Consider the following 23,065-nt stretch of genomic DNA (forward strand, 5'->3'; position numbering starts at 1 on the left):
GGGGCGCCCCAGAAATGGTACTTCCTTCTCTACTACCGTGGGAGGGGAAAAGCCTCTAATCCTTTTGGTCACTTAAAAAACGCACTAGAACTTTTAATTTTCACTCGAATGAGCCCACTCCCGATCTTCTAGGACCATTGGTTCTATATGGTAACCACATGAAAAAAAAAATGACAAATAAAACACGCATCTGTGATCTTTCTTCTGGGAAAAATACAAAATTCTACGTTTGTGCATATGGGAGCCTGAAACATCTACAATAGGGTTCTTTGATACGCCGAATCTGATGGTGTGAATTATATTGAATTTACTTGACTTTTTTGGGGTGTTTCCGCCGTAGCTTTTGGTCGGTAGCGTGAAACTTAATGCGTTCTATATTTTTGGAATCAGCATAAAAAGCCAATTCTTTTGATGTATCTATTATTATCGAAATTCCGTTTTTTAAATCTTCGGTTACTATTGGGCTGAGTCACCCCTTGCTTACAGTACGTTACCACTAGCTGTTTCATTAGCAATGATAATATTGCCATAAAACAGAATGGTATGGAGGGGACTGCCTAGGCTTTCTTGACATAAACCCCCTTCAAACAAAGTGTATGGTTCCCTTAGCCCAGGCAACAATCCATGAAAAATTAAAGCCGAACCAATATCTTTCCCCCTTTTTTGTGAATTAATTAAATAAAATTTCCAACAAAGAGGCTTTTTCAAAGAAAAGTAAAAAGCCATATTAGACTTGATATCAGCAGAAAAAAAAATTCAATACTAAAAACGACCAGAAATTACTATTAAAGAATAAACGGAACCCAAAACAAAAAGAAATTAAAATACAAAACCACAGCAAACATTATGATAAGTGGTACAAACATAAACAAATATATCTTAAAGCGAGTAAAAACTAAATTGAATATGCAAGTCAAACTGAAAACGAACTAATACTACTACAAACAGGGGTCTGGCTACTTTCCCCTTCCCTGTTCCCTAGTCGTAAGAGTCTAAAGCGAATTGCGTCATTTATGTTTTCTTAAAAATAATATTTATCTTGAACAGTGTGCTATTGTTTTTCTAAATAATGACGACAAATAAAAAAATAAATATCTGTAAAGTCAAGATGACTCGAAGGAACTAATCAACATAAACTGAATATTTAATATATAATGATACTAATTCCTAGAAACTCCGCAATTCAATATTTTATTTACTGTTATTTTTACATTTTTTCAATGTTGCAAATGTAACAGAAAATATTTGCAAACGTAATTCGTTTTCAGCAGAGCGCAAATAACGCAATATGCTTCAGACTTTTACGTTTAGGGGAGGGGGAAGGGGAAAGTAACCGAGATCCAGTTTATAGTATTTTTTTCCGTTAAATTTTTGACTTGAATATTGAATTTATTTTTTGTTGGTATAAAGTTGTAAATTGCAGTTGTAAGTTATGCAATGTGCTCATTGTCAAGCAGTTCGTGGTAACGAACTGTAAGTAAAGAGCGACCCGGCTCAATAGTAACCGAAACTCTAAAAACGGAATTTTGATACCAACAGATATCTGAAAAGAATAGGCTTATTATGTTGATTTCAAATATATATGTTTCATTAAATTTAGTCTTACCCATCAAAGGTTATGAACCTGAGAAAATTTTCCTTATTTTCGAAAAAAGGAATCACCCCTTTAAAGTAATAGAAAACTACACTATCAGATTCAACGTATCAGAGAACCCTACTGTAGAGGTTTCAAGCTCCAATCTGCAAAAATATGGAATTTTGTATTTTTGTCAGAAGAAAGATCACGGAGGCGTGTAAGTTATAAAATTCGCCTATTGTTTACACATAGTATTTTTTTATTGGGAAGTATACAGACATTTTTTTTTTTGGGGGGAGGGGATGTGCTTGGGGTAGATTTCTATGGGTAGATTTCTATGGGTAGAATCTTCCTTAGGGAGGAACATTTCTGGGGGGGGGGAGGGTGAAAATTCTAGGGAAATTTTACACTGGGAGATTTGACAGAATTGCTATACGAAATTCTTTTTAATTGTTTTACATTCTTTTTGCCAAATTTTTTAGATGGAAATGTTCCGGGGTAGTTGTCCAGAGGCATTTTTCCAAATGTTATGTTTTCTGAGAAGCAATTCTCATAGAAGGGAGCATTTCTAGAGATATCGAGAACCGATTAGAAATTGCAGACTTATCGAAAAGAAAGAATACTAAGGAGCATTGTTCAGGTTGTTTCGTCCGCAAGCAATTTTACAGGAAGAGGGGATTCTCAGGGAGGATGGAACTGTCTGGAGGGAATTTGACGGGGGTGGGGGGTGCACTTTACGCTGAATAAAATTTTCACGGAGGATTTTTCCATGAGAGAGAAGTGGTATATTTCATAGAGGGTGAGCAAGATTTACCGGTATTATTTGAAAAACGAACAAAAATTATTCCATATATAAAGGGTTGCCGCTTCTCAATACCTTACTCTTTAAGCTAAAGTTTGACTGTTTACTAGAACTGAAACACGGGGGCCGTTTAATTAGAATGGAAAGCCTTTTTAAAAGTGTTAACACCTTTAGCATAAAGAGTAAGGTATTGAGGAGGGGGAACCCTTCACATACGGGATAAATATGCCAAAATCAATAGGCAAATTGTGTTTTAATTTGTTATGGACGTCGAGCCAAATTCAAACCTGCATTGGTTGAACAACTTTCAGAAATAAAATAAAAAGAAAAGTTTTTTTTTAACTGAAAGTAAGCAGCGTCATTAAAACTTAAAGCGAAAAGAAATTATTCCGTATATGAATGAGGCTGTCCCATAGCTTATCGTTCCTTACGCTGAAGCTTTTATTGTTTTAAAAGGTAGAGTTGCGACAAAGAGTCAAAATTTTATGTAAAGGGCGAGGCTTTGAGGAGGGGACAGCCCCCTTTCATATACGGAATAATTTCTGTTCGTTTTGAGTTTTAATATCGCTTATTTACTTTCAGTTGAAAAAACATTTAATTTGCGTACAGGATTTATCATTGATAAAGAGAGAAAATGTTCGATCCTGAGTGTGTCAGAAAAGGCTTAGGGTATTAAAGTAAACTTTAGGGAATTCTGAGGGGGATGTTACGCTAAATCTAAAGAAACTATTTGTATCCAGGTTATCAAAATGGTTTATCTGCAGTATCTTTGGAGTGGCTAAGGGCATTAATTTCTACACTTTTAGGACCACTATTGCTACTACTACTATACATGCAACTGCGACTACTTGCGAATGCGACTATGAATACTAGGGACTACTTGCAAGTGTGATCACTTTTGACTACGACTGCGTATACTTGAGACCGGGACTGTATCTACTATGTCTTTTCAGGTCATCAAAAGGGTATATCTACAATATCGAAGGGGTGGCCAAGGGTGTTAACTTTACACTTTTAGCACAACTATTGCTACTATTACTGTGACTGAGACCATGGCTACTTGTTCCTACGACTATTTCCAACTGCGACTCTGACTAATTGGGACTATTTGCAAGTGCGATTACGTATGACTGCGGCGGTGACTATTTGTATCTGCTAATGCGACTACTCGCAATTTTGAAAATTTGTGACTATAACTACTCGTAACTGCAAATACTAGCGGATGCAATTACTTGTGACTGATTAAGACTACTTGTGATTTTGATTGCTTTTGACTGCGACTTTTTGTACCTGTTACAACTTGCGACCGTGATAACTTCTGGCTATGATTACTTACGACTGCAAGTACTTAAGTCTACGGACACTTGCGACTGAGACTATTGGCAATTCCGACAACTTGCGACTGCGACTGTGGCTTCTTGCAACTGGAATGCTACTGTGGCTATGAGAGGCACTGACTACATGCAACTGCAAATGCAACAACTTACGATTAGGAGTGCGACTTGGCCAAATAAGTAACAGAAACTCTAAAAAATGGAATTTTGATGAAAATAGATGCATTAAATTAGCTTTTTTATGCCGATTTCTTATATGTAAAACTCATTAAGTTTAATTTTGCCAAAAGCTACGAGCCTATACTGTGAAAAAAAATTATTTCAAACAAAATGTTTTGCTCAAATTCAAACATGTCAAAAAAACATGCAATTTATCTGTTGGAATTGTGGCTTACTGATTGAATTCAAACAAGTTACAAAAGAATCCAATTTTTCTGTTGAAATTGTGACTTGCTTGTTGAATTTCAACAAATTATTGAAATTATTAAGATTTATAGACTTTCAGTAGAAAAAACGTAATTTTTGATGCAAATAGGTTATATTAATGAAAATGGTTTGGACTTCAACAGTATATTGAAATTTCTTGAATATCATGCTGAGTTTGACTATGGTGCCATTTAAAGTGAATTTATGCACAAATGTTCTTATGAACATGCATAAATTTACGTACAAATATTTTAAGCTTATAGTTAATATTCTGGAGCAAAAGAAGAATATTATATGAATTTTTTAATCACTAATGGCTTATGAAATAGTTACAATGTATTAATTAAAGAGGAACAGTCTTTTTTGGCGTTTTCTATATAAAACCCAGATCAGGCTCATTAAAATATTAATATTATACTTTATGGGAATATCTCTGTATCTATAGTATGATTACTTGAATTTCGGTGGAAACCGACGATTCCACTAAAATTCATGATTAATGGAAAAGCCTGCCTCTGAGCAGGAGAAGGACCTCTTCCGGCTCAGATCTGAAACTGGTCATTGAGGACTATTCCTGGCAGCTGTTTGCATATTCAACTGTTTTATCAAACAGTTCATGGTAACGTACTGTAAGTAAGGAGCGACCCGGCTCATTAGTAACCGAAACTCTAAAAAATGGAACTTTGATACCAATTGATACATCAAAAGAATTAGGTTTTAATACTGATTTCTTATTTATAAGTTTCATCAAGTTTAGTATTACCCATCAAAAGTTACGCGCCTGAGAAGATTTTCCTGATTTTTGACAAAAGGGGGAAAGACCCCCTAAAAATTATAGAACCTTAATGAAAATCACACAATCATATTCAGCGTATTAGAGAACCCTACTGCAGAGGGTTCTCTAATACGCCTCGCTCTTTACGCTAAAGTTTGACTTTCTCAACACTTTATTTTTCTAAACAATGAATATTTTAGCGTAAAGAGCGAGGAGTTGAGGAGGGGACAGCCCCTTTCATATACGGAATAATTTCTGTTCGTTTTAAGTTTTAACGTCGTTCCTTACTTTCAGTTAAAAAAAAAACTTGTTTTATTTTTATTTAATTGTTCAACGAGATTGTAGGCCTAATAAATTGAACGACGATAGCAATGGAGTTCAAATTAAAGAACAGAAAATCCAACAAACAAGATGGAAATCCACTAAAGATTTTAAAATCCAACATGAGTAGTATTGGTACAATTAAAGGTACGGGGGTAATAGGACATTACTGTGTCAATTAAAGGTACGGGGGTAATAGGACATTACTGTGTCAATTAAAGGTACAGGGGTAATAGGACATTACTGTGTCAATTAAAGGTACGGGGGTAATAGGACATTACTGTGTCAATTAAAGGTACGGGGATAATAGGACATTACTGTGTCAATTAAAGGTACGGGGGTAATAGAACATTACTGTATCAATTAAAGAGACGGGGTAATGGGACATTACTGTGTCAATTAAAGGTAGAAGACAGTACCCTTTTTTATATTAATATATACAGGCGGGCAGTACACATACCATTCAATGGGATAGTCATTCCAACAGGGCATTATGTTATGTTGATGTTGTTATATGGTTATTGTTGGTTATGGTATGTTAATGTTGTTTGATGGCTATTGTTGACATGTTATGTTGATGTTGTTTCATGGTTATTGTTGTTATGTTATGTTGATTTTATGTTATGTTGTTGTTATTTTATGTTTGTTATGTTATGTTGTTTGATGGTTATGTTATGATGATATTGTTTCATGGTTATTTTGATGTTAAGTTATGTTGTTTCATGGTTATGTTATGTTGATGTTATGTCATGTTGGTTATGTTATATTAATGTTATTTGATTGATATTGTAATTATGTTATGTTGATATTGTTTCATGGTTATGTTTGTTATGGTGGTTATATTATGTTATTGTTGTTTGATGGCTATTGTTTCTATAATATGTTGATTTTATTTCATGGTTATTTTGATGCTATGTTATGTAATATTTTTATTTGGGCGATTCTCAACTGTGTTCGGTATAATACACAAGTACCATTTGAACAGTGTTGTAAGGTCCCCAACCCCAAGGACCCCTTCCCCCAACTTTTTGCCCCTCCCCCCAACTCCTGCCCTTAACACCCCCCCTCCAACCCCCTGCTACCCCCCCCCCTCCAACCCGTTTCCCTCCGACCCCCCTCCCCAGGCCCCCCACTTTTTTTTACATGATATATTTTTCAACTTTTTTTACATCTCTTAGAATGACATGTAACATACTTACTACATAAAAAAATCACATTTATACCGTTTAATATTTTCCGAACTCAAAATGAGAATCATATAGAAATGTTAGTCGTGACTTTTACTAATATAAAAATAATGTTTGTAGTGACCATTTTTTTTACAGTTTTTTTATAGTTTTTTTGAATTTTTTTTTACATGACTAAAAATCAGCGCCCAAAATGTTACATCTACAAATTGGTTTAAAGAGAAAAACATGAAAAATGAATAAAAAAAATCCAGGTAGAAACAAAACAACATGCAATAAGTTTCACGGATAAGAAAAATTAGCATGCAACAAGTTTCATGAACAAATCCAGTTTCATTTGGATAAAAATCAATGTATAGGTTTCACAAATATTAAAATCAACATGTAACAAGGTTCATGAAGAAAAACCAGCATGCAACAAGTTATACATACTATAAAATCAGCGCGCAACAAGTTCCATGGAGAAAATCAGCTTCAAGAGGAGAGAAATCAATGTGCAAGTTTCTCGATGAGAAAAGTCAACATGCAACAAGTTACATGAACCAAAATAAAATATGCAACAAGTTCCTTGAACAAAATCAGTTTCACGAGGAGAAAAATCAGTGTACGAGTTTCGCAAAGAGAAAAAAAAATCAACATGCAACAAGTTTCACAAACAAAAAAAAGACTGTCAGCACACAAAAAATATCCACGATCAAAAAATATGCATGCAGTATGTTCCATGAACAAAATTAGTTTCAAGAGGAGAAAAATATCAATGTACATGTTTCGCGAAGAGAAAAAATCAACCTGCAACAAGTTTCACGAATAAAAAAAACAGCAAGCAATAAGTTCCACGAACAAAAATAACAATCAGCACGTAACAACTTCAACACGCAATCAGCAATCAGCACGCAATCAGTTTCACGAAGAGAAAAATAAATGTACAAGTATCGAGAAGAGAATAAACAAAATCATACTGCAACACGTTTCACGAACAAAAGATCATCACTCAACAAGTTCCACGCGAATAAATCAGCGTACAACATGCTCCATGAACAAAACCAGTTTATCAATGAGGAAAATCACTGTAGAAGTTACATGAAGAAAAAAATCAAAATTTAACATGGATCCCGAACAATAAAATATGCATGCAATAAGTTCCATGAACAAAAATTAGTTTCACTACGTAGAAACAAAATCAATGTTCTTGTTTCACAAAGAGAAAAAGTTAATATGCCACAAGTTTCAGAAATAAGTCATCAGCATACAATAACTTCCGTACACAGAATCCGTTTGACGGGGAGAAAATTAAATGTTTAAGTTTTGCGTAGAGAAAAAAATCAGAATGCAAAAAGTTTCACAAAGAAAACTCAGCACTCAACAAGTTTCGGAGGGATAAATCAGCACGGCCAAGTTCCATGAACAAAATTGGCTTCAAGAGAAGAAGAAAAAAAATCAATGACCAAGTTTCACGAAGAGAAAAATCAACATTCAACAAGTTTCACGAACAGAAAACCATCAAGCAACAAGTTCCATGAATAAAATCAGTTTCACGAGGAAAAAAATCAGTGTACAAATTTCGCGAAGAGAAAAAAAGCAACAAGCAACAAGTTTCAGGAACGAAAAAAAAATCAGCACGCGATAAGTTCCTTGAACGAAATCAGTTTCAGGAGGAGAAAAATCAGTGTACGAGTTTCGCAAAGAGAAAAAAATCAGAATTCAACAAGTTTCATGAACAAAAAAAAACACTCAGCACACAAAAAAATCCACGATAAAAAAAATATGCACGCAGTATGTACCATGAACAAAATTAGTTTCAGGAGGAAAAAAAAATCAATGTACATGTTTTACTAAGAAAAAAAATCACCAGGCACCAAGTTTCACGAGTAAAAAAACAGCAAGCAACAAGTTCCACGAACCAAAAACAATAAGCAAGCAACAACTTCCATTAATAAAATCAGTTTCACGAAGAGAAAAATCAATGTACAAGTTTCGAAAAGAGAACAAAAGATCATCACTCAACAAGTTCCAAGAACATAAATAAGCGTGCAACAATTTCCCTGAACGAAACCAGTTTTCTCAATGAGGAAAGTTGTTATGGAAGTTTCACGATGAGAAAAATCGACATTTAACAAGGATCACGAACAAAGAAATATGCATGCAATAAGTTCCATGAACAAAATCAGTTTCACTGGGTAGAAAAAAATCAATGTACTTGTTTCACGAAGAGAAAAAATAAACATGCAAAAAGTTTCAGGAATAAAAAAATCAGCACGCAACAAGTTCCACGAACAAAATCAGTTTAATGGGGAGAAAATCATTGTTTCAGTTTCGTGAAGAGAAACAAAATCAGCATGAAACAAGTTTCACGACGAAAAATCAGCACTCAACAAGTTCCACAGGTATAAATAAGCATGGTCAAGTTCCATGAACAAAATTGGCTTCAAGAGAAGAAGAAAAAAATCAATGTACAAGTTTCACGAAGAGAAAAATCAATGTGCAAGTTTCACGAAGAGAAAAATCAACATGCAACAAGTTTCATGAACAGAAAACCAACAAAATCAACAGAAAACGAACAAAATCAGTTTCACGAGGAGAAAAATCAGTGTACAAATTTCGCGAAGAGAAAAAAAGCAACATGCAACAAGTTTCACGAACAAAAAAAAAATCAGCAAGCAACAAGTTCCAGAATCAGAAAAATATGCATGCAGTATGTTCCATGGACAAAATTAGTTTTAGGAGGAGAAAAACAATCAATGTACATGTTTCACGAAGAGAAAAAATCAACATGCATCAAGTTTTACGAATAAAAAACAGCATGCAACAAGTTCCACGAACTAAAAAAATCAATCAGCACGCAACAAGTTCCATTAACAAAATCAGTTTTACGAGTTAAAAAATCAATGTACAAGTTTCGCGAAGAGAAAAAAAACAGGCTACAACAAGTTTCACAAACCAAGAATGAGCACGCAACAAGTTCCTTGAAGAAAATCAGTTTCACGAGGAGAAAAATCAGTGTAAAAGTTTCGCGAAGAGAAGAAAAAGCAACATGCAACAAGTTTCACGAACAAATAAAAAATCAGCACGCAATTAGTTCAAGAATCAAAAAAATATGCATGCAGTAGGTTCCACAGACAAAATTAGTTTTAGGAGGAGAAAAAAAAATCAATGTACATGTTTCACAAAGAGAACAATTTAACATGCACCAAGTTTCACGAATAAAAAACAGGATGCAACATGTTCAACGAACTAAAAAAAAACAATGAGCACGCAAAAAGTTCCATTATCAAAATCATTTTCACGAGGTGAAAAATCAATGTAAAAGTTTCGCGAAGAGAAAAAAAAACAGGATGCAACAAGTTTCACAAACAAACAAAAAAAATCATCACTCAACAAATTTCACGAACATAAATCAGGATGCAACAAGTTTCACAAACAAAAAAAAATCATCACTCAATAAATTCAATGAACATAAATCAACATGCAACAAGTTCCAAAAACAACATGCAACAAGTTTCACCAAGAAAAATCAGCACTCAACAAGCTCCACAAACATAAATCAGCACGATCAAGTTCTACGAACAAAATTGGCTTCAAGAGAAGAAAAAAAATCAATGTGCAAGTTTCACGAAGAGAAAAACCAACATACAACAAGTTTCATGAACAAAAAACCATTATGCAACAAGTTCCATGAACAACAATCAGCACGACAATCAACGAGTTCCTTGAACAAAATCAGTTTCACAAGGAGAAAAATCAGTGTACAAGTTTCGCGAAGAGAAAAAAGCAACGTGGCGTGGCGCGCCATCCCAAGTGAGCCTAAGTGAACCAAAAATGAATTCAGTTATATGAAAAAAGGGGGGTATTGCAGGATTGCTGTAGGTACCGAGTTGCATGCTCTTTCTATTTTTTTGTTCGTGAAACTTGTTGCATGTTGATTTACTTGTGGATTACTAAAGTTTTTTTTTTCGTGAAACTGGTTGCATGTTGTTTTTTTTCTCTTCTTGAAGATTGTAAATTGATGTTTTCCTCGTGAAAGTGATTTTGATCTTGGAACATGTTAAGTGCTGCTGTTTGTGCTACATGTTAAGTGCTGTGAACATGTTAAGGCAGCATGTTAACTTGCTGCCTGCTGAATTTTTTTTCGTGAAACTTGTTACATGTTGCTTTCTTCTTTTCGTGAAACTTGTACACTGATTTTTGTCTTCGTGAAACTGATTATGTTCAAGAAACATGTTGCGTGCTGATTGTTGTTCGTGAAAGTTGTTGCTTGATGTTTTTTTGCTCATGAAACTTGTTGCATGTTGATTTTCCTCTTCGTGAAACTTGCACATTGAATTGTTTTTCTTCTCTTGAAGCCAATTTTGTTCATAGAACTTGACCGAGCTGATTTATGTTTGTGTAACTTGTTGAGCGCTGATTTTTCGTCGTGAAACTTGTTGCATGCTGTTTTTGGAACTTGTTGCATGCTGATTTATGTTCATGGAATTTGTTGAGTGATGATTTTTTTCGTTTGTGAAACTTGTTGCATCCTGTTTTTTTCTCTTCGCGAAACTTGTACTTTGATTTTTCACCTCGTGAAATTGATTTTGTTAATGGAACTTGTTGCGTGTTGATTGTTTTTTTTAGCTCGTGTAACTTGTTGCATGCTGTTTTTATTCGTAAAACTTGATGCATGTTGATTTTTTCTCTTAGTAAAACATGTACATTGATTTTTTTCTCCTCCTAAAACTAATTTTGTCCATGGAACATACTGCATGCAGATTTTTCTGATTCTGGAACTTGTTGCGTGCTAATTTTTTTTGTTCGTGAAACTTGTTGCATGTTGCTTTTTTCTCTTCGCGAAACTTGAACACTGATTTTTCTCTTTGCGAAACTGATTGTAATCCATGGAACTTGTTGCATGATGGGATTTTGTTCATGAAACTTGTTGCATGTTGATTTTTCTCTTTATGAAACTTTCGCATTGATTTTTTTTCTTCTCTTGCAGCTAATTTTGTTCCTGAACCTTGACTGTGTCGATTTATTTTTGTGTAACTTGTTGAGGTCTGAATTTTCTTCGTGAAACGTGATGCCTGCAGATTTTGGAACTTGTTGCATGCCGATTTATGTTCGTTTCTCTTCGCGAAACTTGTATTTTGATTTTTCACCTCGTGAAATTGATTTTGTTAATGGAACTTGTTGCGTGCTGATTGTTCTTTTTAGTTCGGGGAACTTGTTGCATGCTGTTTTTTATTCGTGAACCTTGTTGCATGTTGATGTTTTCTCTTCGTGAAACAAGTACATTGATTTTTTTTCTCCTCCTAAAATTAATTTTGTCCATGGAACATACTGCATGCATATTTTTCTGATGCTGGAACTTGTTGCGTGCTGATTTTTTTTTTATCGCGAAACTTGTTGCATTTTGCTTTTTTTCTATTCCCGAAACTTGTACACTGTTTTTTCTTCTTGCGAAACTGATTGCTGTCCATAGAACTTGTTGCATTATGGTTTTTTGTTCATGAAATTTATTGCATTTTGGTTTTTCTCTACATGAAACTTGTACATTGATTTTTTTTTGTCTTGAAGCTAATTTAGTTCATGAAACTTGACCGTGTGGAGTTATTGTTGTGGAGGTTCTTGAGGTCTGATTTTTCTTCGTGAAACTTGATGCATGCTGATTTTGGAACTTGTTGCATGCTGATTTATGTTCGTGGAATTTGTTGAGTGATGATTTTTTTTTGTTTGTTTGTGAAACTTGTTGCATCCTCTTTTTTTTCTCTTCAGGAAACTTATACATTGATTTTCACCTCGTGAAACTGATTTTGTTAATGGAACTTGTTGCGTGCTGATTGTTTCTTTTTAGTTTGTGGAACATGTTGCATCCTGTTTTTCATTCGTGAAAGTTGTTGCATGTTGATTTTTCTCTCTGTGAAACATGTACATTGATTTTCTTTTCTCCTCCTAAAACTGATTTTGTCTGTGGAACTTACTGCATGCATATTTTTCTGATTCTTGAACTAATTACGTGCGGATTTTTTTGTTCGTGAAACTTGCTGCTTTTTCTTCTCTTCGCGAAACTTGTACACAGATTTTTCTCCTCGTGAAACGGATTTTGTTCAAGGAACTTGTTGCGTGATGATTGTTGTTCATAGAACTTGTTGCATGATGGTGTTTTGTTCATGAAACATTTTGCATTTTGATTTTCTCTTCGTAAAACTTGTACATTGATTTTTTTTCTTCCCTTGAAGCCAATTTCGTTTGAGGACCTAGCCCGTGCTGATTTATGTTTGTGGAACTTGTTCAGTGCTGATTTTTCTTCGTGGAACTTGTTGCACGCTGAATTTATATTTGTGGAACTTGTTGCATGCTGAATTTTTTTCTTCGCGAAACTTAAACAATGATTTTCTCCCCGTTAAACTGATTTTGTTCATGGAACTTGTTGCGTGATGATTTTTTATTCCTGAAACTTGTTGCATGTTTATTTTTTCTCTTCGTGAAACAAGTACATTAATTTTTTTTTCTACCTAGTGAAACTAATTTTGTTCATTGAACTTATTGCATGCAAATTTCTTTGTTCAGGATCCATGTTAAATGTTGATTTTTCTCTTCGTGAAACTTCTACTATGATTTTCCTCATTGAGAAAGATGGTTTTGTTCATGGAACTTGTTGCACGCTGATTTATGTTCGTGGAACTTGTTGAGTGACGATCTTTTGTTCGTGAAACGTGTTGCAGTGTGATTTTGTTTATTCTCTTCTCGAAACTTGTACATTGAATTGTCGCTTCCTGAAACTGATTTTGTTAATGGAAGTTGTTGCTTGCTGATTGTTTTTTTTGTTTGTGGAACTTGTTCCTTGCTGTTTTTTTATTCGTGAAACTTGTTGCAGGTTGATTTTTTTCTTCGTGAAACATGTTCATTGATTTTTTTCTCCTCCTGAAATTAATTTTGTACGTGGTACATACTGCATGCAGATTTTCCTATCGTGGATTTTTTTGTGTGCTGACTGTTTTTTTTGTTCGTGAAACTTGTTGTATGTTGATTTTTTCTCTTCGCGAAACTCGTACACTGATTTTTCTCCTCGTGAAACTGGTTTTGTGCAAGGAACTTGTTGCGTGCTGATTGTTGTTCATAGAACTTGGTGCATGATGGTTTTTTGTTCATAAAACTTGATTTTTTTCCACATAGTGAAACTGATTTTGTTCATGGAACTTATTGCATGTATATTCTATGCTCGTGCTTCATCTTACATGTTGATTTTTCTCTTCGTGAAACATCTACAATGATTTTTCTCATTGAGAAAACTGGTTTTGTTCATGGGACTTGTTGCGTGCTTATTTATGTTCGCGGAACTTGTTGAGGGATGATTTTTTTTGGTTTGTGAAACTTGTTGCAGCCTGTTTTTTTGTCTTCGCGAAACTTGTACATTGATTTTTTTTACCTCGTGAAACTGATTTTGTTAATGGAACTTGTTGCGTGCTGATTGTTTTTTTTTATTCGTGAAACTTGTTGCATGTTGCTTTTTATCTCTTCGCGAAATTTGTTCACTAATTTTTCTCCTCGTGAAACTTATTTTGTTCAAGGAACTTGTTGCATGATGGTTGTGTGTTCATGAAACTTGTTGCATGTTGATTTTTGTCTTCGTAAAACTCGCTGATTGATTTTTTTCTTCTTCTGTTGAAGCAAATTTTTTTTATGGAACTTGACCAAGCTGATTTATGCCTGTGGAACTTGTTGAGTGCTGATTTTTCCTCGTGAAACTTGTTTCATGCTGTTTTTTTCCCTTCGCGAAACTTAAACAATGATGTTCTCCCCGTTAAACTGATTTTGTTCGTGGAACTTGTTGCGTGCTGATTTTTTTTATTCCTGAAACTTGTTGCATGTTTATTTTTTCTCTTCGTGAAACAAGTACATTGATTTTTTTCTACCCAGTGAAACTGATTTTGTTCATGGAACTTATTGCATGCATATTTCTTTGTTCGTGATCCATGTTAAATGTCGATTTTTCTCCTCTTGAAACTTCCATAATAACTTTCCTCATTGAGAAAACTGGTTTTGTTCATGGAACTTGTTGTACGCTTATTTATGTTCTTGGAACTTGTTGAGTGATGATCTTTTGTTCGGAAAACGTGTTGCAGTGTGATTTTGTTCATTCTCTTCTCGAAACTTGTACATTGATTTTTCTCTTCGTGAAACTGATTTTATTAACGGACATTGCTGCTTGCGTATTGTTTTTGGTTCGTGGAACTTGTTGCTTGCTGTTTTTTTTATTCGTGAAAATTGTTGCAGGTTGATTTTTTATCTTCGTGAAACATGTACATTGATTTTTTTTCTCCTACTGAAAACAATTTTGTTCATGGAACATATTGCATGCATATTTTTTTTAATCGTGGATTTTCTTGTGTGCTGACTGTTTTTTTTGTTCGTGAAACATGTTGCATGTTGATTTTATTTATTTTTGCGAAACTCGTACACTGATTTTTCTCCTCGTGAAACTGATTTTGTTCAAGGAACATATCACGTGCTGATTTTTTTTTTCGTTCCTGAAACTTGTTGCATGTTGCTTTTTTTCTCTTCGCGAAATTTGTACACTGATTTTTATCCTCGTGAAACTGATTTTGTTCAAGGAACTTGTTGCATAATGGTTTTCTGTTCGTGAAACTTGTTGCATGTTGATTTTTCTCTTCGTGGAACTTGCTCATGATTTTTTTCTTCTTCTCTTGAAGCCAATTTTGTTCATGGAACTTGACCGTGCTGATTTATGCCTGTGGAGCTTGTTGAGTGCTGATTTTTCTTCGTGAAACTTGTTGCATAAGTATTTTTTTCTCTTCGCGAAACTTAAACAATGATTTTTCTCCCAGTTAAACTGATTTTGTTCGTGGAACTTGTTGCGTGCCGAATTTTTATTCCTGAAACTTGTGGCATATTTATTATTTCTCTTCGTGAAACAAGTACATTGATTTTTTTTCTACCTAGTGAAACTAATTTTGTTCATGGAACTTATTGCATGCATATTTTATTGTTCGTGATCCATGTTAAATGTTGATTTTTCTCTTCATGAAACTTCTACAATGTTTTCCTTATTGATAAAACTGGTTTTGTTCATGGAGCTTGTTGCACGCTGACTTATGTTCGTGGAACTTGTTGAGTGATGATCTTTTGTTCGTGAAACGTGTTGCAGTTTGATTTTGTTTATTCTCTTCTCGAAACTTGTACATTGTTTTTTCTCTTCGTGAAACTGATTTTATTAATGGAAATTGTTGTGGGCTGATTGTTTTTTTGTTCGTGGAACTTGTTGCTTGCTGTCTTTTTTTATTCGTGAAACTTGTTGCAGGTTGATTTTTTCTCTTCGTGAAAAATGTACATTGATTTTTTTTCTCCTCCTGAAACTAATTTTGTTCATGGAACATACTGCACGCATATTGTTTTGATCGTGGATATTTTTTGTGTGCTGCCTTTTTTTTTGCTAGTGAAACTTGTTGCATATTGATTTTATTTCTCCTTGCAAACCTTTTACACTGATTTATCCCCTCACGAAAATGATTTTGTTCAAAAAACTTTTTACTTGCTGTTTTTGCTACTGATACTTGTTGCATATTTTTTTTGGTTCGTGTAACTTTTTGCGTTTTGACTTTTCTTATCAATAAACTGGAACCGTGATTTCTCTCCTCTTGAAGTGGATTTTTTCCCTGGACCTTGTTGCGCACTGATTTTTGTTGTATGTTTAACTTTTTGCATACTGGTTTTCATGAACCTTGTTGCATGTTGATTTTAATCTTTGTGAAACCTACACATTAATTTTTATCCAAATGAAACTGGATTTGTTCATGAAACTTGTTGCATGCTAATTTTTCTTATTCGTGAAACTTATTGCATGTTGTTTTTTTTCTTCGTGAATTTTTTACATTGATTTTTTTACTTTTTCCTCGTGAAAACAATTTATAGATGTAAAATTTTTAGTGTTAATTTTTAGTCATGTAAAAAAAAATTGAAAAAAACTGTAAAAAAACTGTCTAAAAAAATGGTCACTACAAACACTATTTTTCTATTAGTGAAAGTCACGACTAACATTTCTATATGATTCTCATTTCGAGTTCGGAAAATATTAGATGTGATAAATGTGATTTTTTATGTAGTAAGTATGTTACATGTCATTCTAAGAGATGTAAAAAAAGGTTGAAAAACTATCTTGTAAAAAAAAGTGGGGGGGGGGGGGTTGAGGGGGAGGCTAAGGGGGGGAGTCAGAAGGAGGGGGTTGGAGGGGGGGGTAAGGGCAGGAGTTGGGGGGGGGAGGGGCAAAAAGTTGGGGGGAGGATGTCCTTGGGGTTGGGGACCTTACAACACTGTTCAAATGGTAGTTGTGTATTATACCGAACACAGTTGAGAATCGCCCAAATAAAAATATTACATAACATAACATCAAAATAACCGTGAAATAACATCAACATAACATAACAGCAATAGCCATCAAACAACATTAACATAACATAACCACCATAACATAACATAACCATGAAACAATATCAACATAACATAATAACAATAACCATCAAATAAAATTAACATAACATAACCAACATAACATAACATCAACATAACATAACCATGAAACAACATAACTTAACATCAAAATAACCATGAAACAATATCATTATAACATAACCATCAAAGAATATAACATAACCAAAATAATATAGCAACAAGATAGCACAACAACAACATAAATTAATAACAATAACTATGAAAGAACATCAACATAATATATCAACAATAGCCATCAAACAACATTAACATACCATAACCAAAAACAACCATATAATAACATCAACATAACATAACGCCCTGTTGGAATGACTATCCCATTGAATGGTATGTGTACTGCCCGCCTGTATATATTAATATAAAAAAGGGTACTGTCTTCTACCTTTAATTGACACAGTAATGTCCTATTACCCCGCTCTCTTTAATTCATACAGTAATTTCCTATTACCCCCGTAACTTTATTTTACACAGTAATTTCCTATTATCCCCGTACCTTTGTTTTACACATTAATGTCCTATTACCCCGTACCTTTGATTTACACATTAATACCATATTACCCCGTACCTTTAATTGACACAGTAATGCCCTATTACCCCCGTACCTTTAATTGATACATTAATTTCCTATTACCCCGTACCTTTAATTGACACAGTAATGTCCTATTACCCCCGTACCTTTAATTGATACAGTAATGTCTTATTACCCCCGTACCTTTAATTGATACAGTAATTTCCTATTACCCCCGTACCTTTAATTGACACAGTAATGTCCTATTACCCCCGTACCTTTAATTGACACAGTAATGTCCTATTACCCCGTACCTTTAATTGTACCAATACTACTAACATGATGTATTTGAAAATCCAATTCGAATATGGGAATCCAACAATTTTGTTTCTCAACAGATTGGATATTCAGTAATGATAGTGGAATTCTAAAATGGTCTCTAATATTCAATTTAAGGTGTTGAAATTCCAATTTTGCTGTTGATAAACATTACCAACATTTTTGTTGAATCTCAAACAACTTTTTTTTTAGAGTGTAAGACAATTTGTCTTATTTTTGAAAAAGGGGAGAAACACCCTACAAAATCAAGTGACGTTAATACAAACCATATTATCAGCTTCAGGATATCAGAAAACCCTTCTTTGGGGGTTTCAAGCTCCTATTTTCAAAAACGTCGAATTTTGTAATTTTTGCCAAAATAATGATCACGGATGCGTGTTTATTTGTTTACTTTTTTTTCCAGGGATGATCGTATTAAATAAAGGTCCTACAAGATTTGGGGAGAGCTCATTTGAACGGAAAGCAAAAGTTCTAGCGCCCTTTTTAAGCGACCAAAAATACTGGTGGGTATCTAGCCCCCTCTCAAAGACATCTGATCTTTTCCCCCATCTTTTTCCCCAGACATCTTTTTTCCCCAAAGACATCTGATCAGAATTTTGAGCCGTTTGATTCAATATAGTTGAAAGATCCAGTAACTAGGCTTTTAAGGTATTACCTGTCATAGTCCCTGGGGAAAGGTCTGTAAGTTACACAATTTGCCCATTGTTCACATACAGTTTTTGATATACGGAAATATTTTGGAAGGCAATTTTCTGCGGGAGGATTATCTATGAAGAAAAATTTCTGTGAGAGGACAGTTTCGGGGAGGAATATTCCATAGGAAATTTAATGAGGGGGAATAGGGAAGGGGATTTCCTGGCATGATATGGAAAAGGTAAGAAACAAAATAAAAAAATTATGTTTTTTTTAACTGAAAGTAAGGAACAACATTAAAACTTTAAACAAACAGAAATTATTTCGTATATTGGTGGGGCTGCCCCTGCCTCAACCCCCTTTTTTGACGCTAAAGTTTGACCATTTATCATAATTCTTTAAGAAAGACTGCTCAAACATAAGGGCCGTTGAATTTGAATGGGGAGTATTTTTAAAGAACTGTAAGACTTTAGCATAAAGAGCAAGAGTTGATGCAGGGGCATCTCCCGCCTATTTAATTCTAAAATACCCCAGTCTCTTTTCTGTATTATAAACTTTCATATGAATTTTAAAATTATAAAACTACTCACACTGTCTTAGTCACCCGGACACATTATTTCGGGGCAAAGCTTCGGGGGAATATAGGTCAGAGAAAGCTATTTACATACCAGAAAATTGTATTTCATACCATATTTAAAAAATCTTTCTTTTATCACCTTCTAAGAGAAAGAGGGGGGGGACACAAATGCCAGGTCTTATCTGCCACCCCCGCTTCAGACACCCTTGAATACCGTCTTTGTTATGGACCACGTAATTATTACAGCATTCTTTTTATAGTGTTAAAACAATAAATGAATGCAACGTAAGAATGTAAGAGTTCATGACATTCTACAAGGACCTTCTAGTGGGATTCCTCAGATTGTGGGAAAGTATTTCTTACAGTTAAAAGTGTAAGATATTTACATAAACATTGCAACGCTTTTATTTACGATATTTATATAGCTTTTGCAACAATAAAATTTCTTATAGCCTACTCCTTTTTTTTTCAATGGGAGGGTTAGGTGATAAGTAGCTCCTCCCGCCTCCTCCTGGTACTTTCCTCTGGGTGAAAATGGTACAAATTTTCCAGAATCGTTTTCTTTAGGAAGTAATTAGAAAACTCCCACATGCCTGTCATCAATTTCAGTGTCATTCCTTACCTAGCAAAAATCTCCATTGGTATCCTGTACTTCTAAAGGTTTTTTGGTTTCACAGCCTGTATTTCAGCCCCGCCCCTTTTTCGTCTTTGGATCGATTTAAGAGAAAGACATTTTCATTTTTAGGAAGGTACCTAAACTTTCTATCAACCTATCAACAAATTTAAAATGCTTTACCATATCACAGAAATTACAGCTTTTCACTGAAAATTTTCTGTGCCTCTGCAGTTTCCCAGAGTCCGCCTTTCCAGCTTTGACCTGCTTTTGGTTCGACCCATTTATATGTTTCATTCTTCATAAAACCAAGCCTTGCTTTTGTTTTTTTATGGATTTTTTTTTCCAATTTTCTTTCGATTCCTTGGAAAACTTTGCAGGTGTAAAGTTTTAATACTAAAAGGACATTCAAGACTAAAGTATACAGTTTTAAGGTATAATTTGACGACCCTTAAGATATTCATTTTTATATGGAGGGAGAAGGATAGCTATTTTTTACATCTCTGTCAGTAAGTCAGAAAGTGACAAATGATACAAGTGCACTTTCACTATTGTAGTACCTTATAATTCTGGTAAATCTTAAACATAGTTCTTACCTCTTCAAATAATTCTAAGTCGTAACTATTGTCATCATCAGCAAAATAAATCACGCCTTCTGTTATGTTATTTTTTCGCAGCCATTGTAATGCTGCATTGCGGTTGGAGACACCCCTTGGCTTGTGACCAGGTTTTGCAACATATTCATCTGGCATGGGCGCTAAAACATCATTATTTGTTATAAAGTTTATTAATTATCATTTATTAAAAATACTTAATAAATGAATACAAAATTAAGAATACCAAATTTTTTAAGACATTTTACTGATTAGTTATTCCAACTGGCAACGTTTTCTACTCTTAAAAATAGAAGTTTCGTTTCATTACCCAGCATTTGAGCTCAACACTCAAGCTCAACTTCTTTTTTTTATCACAGCTTCGATTATTAAAAACTGTGGTTTTTGGTATAATTACTGTCTCAACAACTCCTTTATTGTATAATTAATCCAAATAAGGGTACTTGTGTATTATATGGTACATACTCGAGAAGTAAAGTTAAATAAATAATAATGAAATGTGCAAAAATATGATGAAAACACAATACTTTAGCAACAAAATTATGAAAGTTAGAACAAAGAATTATGGTAAGGGGGCAATACAGAACGCATTGAATATCTAACCTAACCTAACCCAAGCAAAACATTATCTCTATATATTAAATAAAATATACCTACAACGTATATTTCAACTGAACCTAAGCTAATTTTCTTTAAATACTGACAGGTATAAACCGTTTATTATCTGATCTGTACATCCAAGCTCTCGACTGTGTACCACATAATACACAAGTGCTTAAACAAGTACCCACAAAGGGAAGTATTAGAAAGGGGATTAGGTTTTCGCTCCATTCATCTCTCATGAAAATTCTTGGAAATATATACTTTCTGAGATGTCACGACATACAACACTGTCAATCAATTGAGTGCCTAAGACTAGTCTTAGACGACTCCTTAGAGAGTATCTAGCACATCTTCCCCAACATTTAGACTCGCTAACATTCTTGAACCATAATTAAATTCCATTATCATTGCTCCTGGTGTTCTAATTAATCTTGATTTGAATGCTTAAGTTCGTATCTTACAATTAGCATTACTCGAATAGTCAACGGAGATTTTCGAATGGTTGTTGGTTATTGAATTGCTTAATAAAATCTTCAAAATGGTCGCAACTGCGAAAACACTCTGCGTTTTGACTATTTTTCTTTTAACGTATTCCCTATAAGTTGTCATTAGAATCGGGTCTTCGGTAGCTCAGTAAGTGCTCTTTCGGGTCCAAAACCAATGTAGCAGTTTGCTAATTTTAGGACCCAAAGGCACCCAAAGTTGGGATATCAGCTGGCTAATTCCGTTACCCTAGGGAATCCACTAAAGTTGATTTCAGTCCTGAAATAATTTATTTGGGTTTCCGTCGTTTGAAGCAAGTTTTTTTCTGCCTTTTTCTTTGGTTAGAGCAACCACAAATACTTTATACCACACATAAGTGTTTTATTCTTGTGAATCTATGTTTCTGGCTGTTGAAGAGAGGTATGAAGATATTACATGAACAAGTATTTGCTCCCTGTTTTCTTCCACCTATGTTTCCCACCTTTCTTTTCCTAGAAAAATGGGGTTTTCTAAAAATGATCTCATTGGTACCCGATGGATGTGCCATCCTGTTATCTAAAGTTGTGTTTTCAGGCACCGGGTTTGAAGCGTGTTTTGAGCGGGTTCGACAAAAATCGTATTCAGGTTCTCCGTCTTCAACCCAGCAAAACTTTAAAGTGTTTCCACCTTACAGGTTCCGAGCGTGTTGGACACAGGTTCTTAAAAATTGTAATGCGCTAGAATAGCATGGTTGAACACGGGTTCTGAGAAGACATTCGCCGCGTTGAACACGGCAGTCAAAACGAGAATCTGAAAAACCTCTGTCGAACTTCGTGTTGGATGTGGGTGGCCTGAAAACAAGGCTCAAATTATTTATTTTTTTTACCAAAAAGATCAAAATTATAAGTCAGGATACCGGTTTCTAGACATCTTCGAATTTCTTGGGTACCAAAATAAGCCAGTTTTTGCCCAACTTTAGATCCATGGAGGCCTAATCCAGGTACAAAAGCACCGCTTTTAGCTTTACCTTACACGCACTTTCCTTAGTAACTTTGCTGACCAGTGATGTTAAGCTAACTAATCAATGATAGAGTTTGAAAAAAATGTAAATAAAATTCCTCATCAGTTATTTCATCACGTCAGGTTTTTTTTTCATTAAGCCTCGTTAAGACCATAGTTAAGGGTATAAACAAAGATCATATAATACGTTCCGCAAATAAATTTTAGATATGTAGCCGTAACGAAACAAGGAGTTAAATAAAATGAAATATAAAATGTTCAGCTGTCGAAGTCTTTGTTCAGTTACAGTGGAAATCTGGTAAAGGTATGGTATAGGCAATGGCTGTATCCATGATTTTTGTTCTGGGAGGGGGTTTATTTCTGTTCAGGGGTGGGGGTGGGTACAAAAAATTTAAAAAGCTTATTCAAATTTTGTTTATATGTGTTTTTATTGCATTTTTACGAGTCGGGCAAACATTTTGGGAGGGCTTAAACCCCCTAATTCCGGCTCTGGATATGGCCTTGGGTATAGAGCAAACTCAGATATGAAAAGAAATACAGGCTTACCCTTAGATTCTTTATTTTTTTTAAAAGAAAATGTTCTTTCTTTTTGTTCTGTTCACCTTCACCGAAAATCTTTTATAAATAACTCTGATTTTCAATAAATACCCAAGATTTCTGCTCAGCATCATCCTAGATCCAATTAATTCAAAAAATTAAAATTGAAAACCCATGAAGACTCCTATGCAGCACGATATTTTTTAGCTACGCAAAAGTACTTGATCAAGATTTT

General features: G+C 34.4%; 1 protein-coding gene across 2 annotated transcripts in view; it reads right to left on the reverse strand.

Moving 5' to 3' along the window:
• Positions 1–23,065, reverse strand: part of LOC148956240 (galactosylgalactosylxylosylprotein 3-beta-glucuronosyltransferase P-like) — a 171,083-nt gene that overhangs the window by 70,475 nt on the left and 77,543 nt on the right. For both annotated transcript variants that reach the window (XM_089094683.1, XM_089094675.1), the window contains one exon: positions 20,191–20,351. In XM_089094683.1, the coding sequence (XP_088950809.1) occupies positions 20,191–20,351 (161 nt within the window). The remainder of the gene's footprint in view (positions 1–20,190; positions 20,352–23,065) is intronic.

Source organism: Artemia sp. Qi Xiang Cuo, chromosome 1, assembly GCF_049724085.1.
Source record: "Artemia sp. Qi Xiang Cuo chromosome 1, ASM4972408v1, whole genome shotgun sequence".
NCBI lineage: Eukaryota > Metazoa > Arthropoda > Branchiopoda > Anostraca > Artemiidae > Artemia > Artemia sp. Qi Xiang Cuo.